The 5,961-nt window shown below is 52.7% G+C and overlaps 1 protein-coding gene across 1 annotated transcript; it reads right to left on the bottom strand.

Moving 5' to 3' along the window:
- Positions 1-693: 693 nt before the first annotated feature.
- On the bottom strand, positions 694-1,479 carry LOC129391947 (DNA-directed RNA polymerase II subunit RPB1-like). The gene has a single exon (XM_055083566.1). It carries the CDS (start codon positions 1,477-1,479, stop codon positions 694-696), a length of 786 nt encoding a protein of 261 aa, XP_054939541.1.
- Between the last annotated feature and the right edge of the window lie 4,482 nt (positions 1,480-5,961).

Here is a 5,961-nt window from a genome sequence, read left to right as displayed (position 1 = left end):
TTCTCGGGACAGAGCTCATTAAATACGATGGATGGACCAGCTCTGCCACTTGGCCTCGTGCACGAGGACAATCCCTCTAATGGCCTCCTTGGTTGTCCCCCTGGCCCAGGACTCTCACTTACCACATTCAGTGATGGCCAGTCTAGCTCTCCCCAACGAAAAAGGATGTTCTTTTTGTCACCACCTCTAACCAGAATCTTTCAATCTCATAAACCCAGCGTCAGGAAGCATCTCCCATGGTGTACTCCCTACCTCGTCCTGGGAGGGAGGGGAAACTTCGGTGAGGAGACAGCATCTGGGTCACTCTCCTCCATCCGTCATTTCTGGACCTCAGAGCAGGACACAGAGCAGGATCGCTCCCCATCGGTCTGCCCCTCAGAGGGGCACATGTCCACACTAAACATGCCACTGGCAGCGACAGAACTTCACGTAGACCACACCTCTTTCCTGTTCTTTCAATTTTGCATAACTTCTTAGGCCAACTTTAAAGATAAAAAGGCAAAATAATCCCCAGTCGAGGTGGATGCTGCATTTGAACAGTGATGCGTAAACAATTCCGTCACCTGGAGTGCGCCCGACAAAGGCTGTGCACGTTTTCACTTGAGAGCAGCTTTGATGATATTTTTTGAATGAATATGCGGGGGTTTATCATTGGAGCAAATAACGTCAACCAGCCCTTTACAACAGCTCGGGCTAAAGACCGAGGGGTCCCAAGGGTGCATCCGGGGGGGACCGGTGTGTAGGGGTCCCAAGGGTGCATCCGGGGGAGGCCGGTGTGTAGGGGTCCCAAGGGTGCATCCGGGGGCGACCGGTGTGTACGGGTCCCAAGGGATCCGGGGGAGGCCGGTGTGTAGGGGTCCCAAGGGTGCATCCGGGGGAGGCCGGTGTGTAGGGGTCCCAAGGGTGCATCCGGGGGAGGCCGGTGTGTAGGGGTCCCAAGGGTGCATCCGGGGGAGGCCGGTGTGTAGGGGTCCCAAGGGTGCATCCGGGGGAGGCCGGTGTGTAGGGGTCCCAAGGGTGCATCCGGGGGAGGCCGGTGTGTAGGGGTCCCAAGGGTGCATCCGGGGGAGGCCGGTGTGTAGGGGTCCCAAGGGTGCATCCGGGGGAGGCCGGTGTGTAGGGGTCCCAAGGGTGCATCCGGGGGAGGCCGGTGTGTAGGGGTCCCAAGGGTGCATCCGGGGGAGGCCGGTGTGTAGGGGTCCCAAGGGTGCATCCGGGGGAGGCCGGTGTGTAGGGGTCCCAAGGGTGCATCCGGGGGAGGCCGGTGTGTAGGGGTCCCAAGGGTGCATCCGGGGGAGGCCGGTGTGTAGGGGTCCCAAGGGTGCATCCGGGGGAGGCCGGTGTGTAGGGGTCCCAAGGGTGCATCCGGGGGAGGCCGGTGTGTAGGGGTCCCAAGGGTGCATCCGGGGGGGACCGGTGTGTAGGGGTCCCAAGGGTGCATCCGGGGGGGACCGGTGTGTAGGGGTCCCAAGGGTGCATCCGGGGGGGACCGGTGTGTAGGGGTCCCAAGGGTGCATCCGGGGGAGGCCGGTGTGTAGGGGTCCCAAGGGTGCATCCGGGGGCGACCGGTGTGTACGGGTCCCAAGGGGTGCATCTGGGGGGGGCCGGTGTGTAGGGGTCCCAAGTGTGCATCCGGGGGCGCCGGTGGGTGAGGCTCTCTGCCCCTGGTCACTTCTCTTCCCGAGGGCTGTTCTCAGTGAGCAGGGGGCGTGTGTCGGAGCAGCGCCCTGGACACGCCCATGGCTGCTCAGCTGTGTCAGTAGGAAACGCAGGGCCCTCTGGACCGGCGGCCCCTACCCCCAAATGGGGGCGATCATGTCCCCCTCACAGCACTGTGAGGGCTCAAATCTAAGCGCGTCTTCTTCCTTCTTCATGGTCTCAGTTCCCTTTAAAGAGCCTCCGGTCATTTTTACCCTGCATTGGTCTGTGCTCAATCGTATTGGCTAAGATTCTGAGCGGTTTCAGCTGACAACTTTCTCAAAGATTCTGTTCACTTGGAATCTGTGTTCCATGAAGCAGTCTAGCCGAGGGTCTTCGGGGTAATGAAGAATGACATCACCGTGTGAGAGGTTTCTGCGACTGCCCTGGCGTCACAGGTGGCGACCCTTTTATAGAAATGTTTGCGTGGATTTGTGAGATCACGCACTTAATATAAATGTAGACTAGCTTCCTTGTCATCATCCTTTACCCCCAGAACATTCTTTTTCTGGTTGTCCTTCAAAGGGGGGAGGGGCCTCATTTCCACCTGCTCCCCTGTAACCTTAAGCCCCCAGCTCCTTGGTGACAAAGACCTCAGAGCCTGCCCTGCCCTGTCGTGGTTCCTGCACGGGAAATCACCCTGGGCTTCTTCCTATTCCTTTGGGGAAGCCTTGGACTCTGGCTGTTTTCCAGTCAAGCTGAGCCGTGCGTTTGAAAGGCAGCAGGTGTCACTCCCCGAGGCAGTCTTCCATGTGTGGAGGCAGGACGCTTCTCGGTGTATTTTTCCCCCCATCTTACTGGACACAGAAGCATGGAGTTAAAACAATATAGGTATGAAGATGGCCAACAGGCACATGAAAAGATGCTCAGCATTGCTAATTATTAGAGAAATACAAATCAAAACTACAATAAGGTACCACCTCACACCAGTCAGAATGGCCACCATCAAAAGTTTACAAACAGAGGGGTGGGATAGGGAGGCAGGGAGGGAGGGAGACGCAAGAGGGAGGAGATATGGGAACATGTGTATATGTGTAACTGATTCACTTTGTTGTAAAGCAGAGACTAACACACCATTGTAAAGCAATTATACTCCAATAAAGATGTTAAAAAAAAAAAGTCTACAAACAATAAACGCTGGAGAGGGTGTGGAGAAAAGGGAACCCTCTCACATGAAAAGATGCTCAGCATTGCTAATTATTAGAGAAATACAAATCAAAACTACAATAAGGTACCACCTCACACCAGTCAGAATGGCCACCATCAAAAGTTTACAAACAGAGGGGTGGGATAGGGAGGCTGGGAGGGAGGGAGACGCAAGAGGGAGGAGATATGGGAACATGTGTATATGTGTAACTGATTCACTTTGTTGTAAAGCAGAGACTAACACACCATTGTAAAGCAATTATACTCCAATAAAGATGTTAAAAAAAAAAAGTCTACAAACAATAAACGCTGGAGAGGGTGTGGAGAAAAGGGAACCCTCTTGCACTGTTGGTGGGAATGTAAATGGATACAGCCACTGTGGAGAACAGTATGGCGGTTCCTTAAAAAACTAAAATTAGAGTCACCCTATGATCCAACAATCTCACTCCTGGCCATATATCTGGAAATGATGACAACTCTAATTTGAAAAGATATGGGCACCCCAATGTTCACAGCAACACTACTTACAATAGCTAAGACATGGAAGCAAGCTATATGCCCATCGACAGATGAATGGGTAAAGAAGATGTAAGATATATATATATATATATATACACATATATGTAAAATGGAATATTAGCCATAAAAAAAGAATGAAATAATGCCATTTGCAGCAACATGGATGAACCTAGAGATTATCATACTAAGCGAAATAAGTCAGAGAAAGACAAATATCATATATCACTTATATGTGGAATCTAAAAAAAGGATACAAATGAACTCATTTGCAAAACAGATATAGACTCACAGACATAGAAAACAAACTTATGGTTACCAAAGGGGAAAGGGGGGAGGGATACAGGAGGAGTTTGGGATTAACAGATACACACTACAGTACTATATATAACATAGATAAACAACAAGGATCTACTGTATAGCACAGGGAACTATATTCAGTATCTTGTAATAATCTGTAATGAAAAAGAATATGAAAAAGAATATACATATATATAACTGAATCACTTGCTGTACACCTGAAACACTGTAAATCAACAATACTTCAGGGCTTCCGCAACGGGAGAGGCCACAACAGTGAGAGGCCCGCGTGCCGCAAAAAAACCCCACAAAAAACAACAATACTTCAATAAAGAAGAAATATTAAAAAAACAGTATATGTATGAATAATCAGGAATTGCAGTGCCGCAAACACCCTCGAGGCAGGATTATTGTGTGTTTGCACAAACAGAAAGAGTGTGGCTGAGGCGGGGCTGTTTCTCCCGCTGGGACCCATCAGCTGCCTCTTCTTCCTGCCACCTGGGGAAGGGCCTGAAGGGTGAGGGCTCAGTTGCTTCCCTCCCTAGAGTTCCTGCTTCATCCTTGTGACCCCCTCCGCCCCGCCCCCCGCCTTAACTCAAGGAGAGTCAAGCCGATTGGAGTGGACGTGGGGGGACGCTGGAATCGCAGGGTTGTCTCCCTCCCCACCCCAGCTCTGCTGGCTCCCCAGTCCCCGGGCTCAGCGGGGCCCCCGGAGAGGGAGCTGGCAGAGCTTCTGGAAGGTGACTCTGCCGGAAATGATGCAACAAGAGATGCGTGTGATGGTCTCAGGTGTTCACAGGTACCGTCACACCTCCCACCCCGAGTGGCAAGGGAAGATGACGACTCCATCAGAATCGGTGAAAAATGAGACATCGCGATCAATCTGTGTGAAGAATCGCTCTTGAACTGCACAGGGACGGCCCGCAGGTGTAGCAGGAAGGACCACACAGAGAACACCTGGATTCCAGGTCTAGCTTTGCTCAAGCCAAGCGGTCCTAGCTGAGTTACTTGTTACAGGAATCATCGCAGAGAGCTGGGCAAACAGAAGGCATTTGTGTTTTCCTCTTTTAACCCCTAGATCAGCTGTTTCCAGACTCCAGTATTTTCCGGACCAGCAAAATTGTTCACTTTGTCTTATTGGACTGCTCGGTGAGCCGCTGGAAGAGATAATAATCATTTGTAATTAGAACAGCAGTTCTTTGTAGGTAAGTAGGTGTCTTCGGGTTGTTTTAAAAGCCCTTTAATAGTAGTTTCCTTTAACGCCCAAAGAGACTAACTATTCCTCCGGTTATTTTCTTGCCTCTCTCCTTGTGCCAGTAAGGCTTTTTCAAAAAAATACATAGCACAAAGGAAACTTTGCGGCCAGAATGAAGGCAAAATATTAATTATACGGCACGTGCCTTGATGGCGGATGGGAGAAGCTTTCCGAGGTCTCCCATGGGCTGGCTGAGCCACGGCCCTCCCTCCAGCTTGCTGGGCTTGGGCGCAGCCATGAGAGCGCCCTTGCGCGGCTGCACCATCCCATGCATCAAGTCCGCGTTTTTCTGAAGTCAGCGCCAGGAATGCCAGGTCAGGGGGACCCAGAGGCAGATCCCAAGGGTTCTGAGAAGGACGCAGCAGCGCCCCTTGGTGCCCAGGAGCCTGTACCCAGCAAGAAGACCGCACGGCGGCCACCCCGCAGTTGGAGTCTCAGATGCAGCCACAGCAAAGTCCCAACGAGGCTGGGGGAGGGGGCGATGTCTGTCTTCAGTGACTTCATCTCTCTCTTCCTCGGCACGCCCTCCCGCCAGGCCGCCCCCCCCCCACCCCGACCCCTCATGAACTTGACCTCTATCAGTGACTCCATCGCTCTCTTCCTCGGCACGCCCTCCCGCCAGGCCGCCCCCCCCCCCACCCCGACCCCTCATGAACTTGACCTCTACACCGCGGACACATCTGACGCTCCGACAGCGTGACTTCAGACATCAGTGGACAGGTGCAGGCAGCATTCTTTCGAGTCATGGAAAACATACCCTGTAGGTGACTGCCTCCTCAGAAGGACTTTTTCAGTGTATAAAAAAATACGAGGTCAAACATTTTCATTCATAATGTAGGTGGCCGCCTTGGGTGCAAAAGCAAACGTGCCAAATCCCCTCGCTGTCGGGCGGTCACACAGGAGGATTAACTGAGCCACCTGGCTGCGATGGAGCCGCCATCCGGATCACATTCCTCCATCCACCCAGTGTGGACAGAGAGTCACAGGGACTGCGTCACCAGGGTGGCCCAGGGCAGGCTCTAGGCTGCCAGGACCTGCCTCTGCCC

This window comes from Physeter macrocephalus, unplaced genomic scaffold (assembly GCF_002837175.3).
Source record: "Physeter macrocephalus isolate SW-GA unplaced genomic scaffold, ASM283717v5 random_1363, whole genome shotgun sequence".
Taxonomy (NCBI): domain Eukaryota; kingdom Metazoa; phylum Chordata; class Mammalia; order Artiodactyla; family Physeteridae; genus Physeter; species Physeter macrocephalus.
The sequence above is the reverse complement of the archived record's forward strand: the minus strand, read 5'-3'. Positions and strand labels throughout refer to the sequence as shown.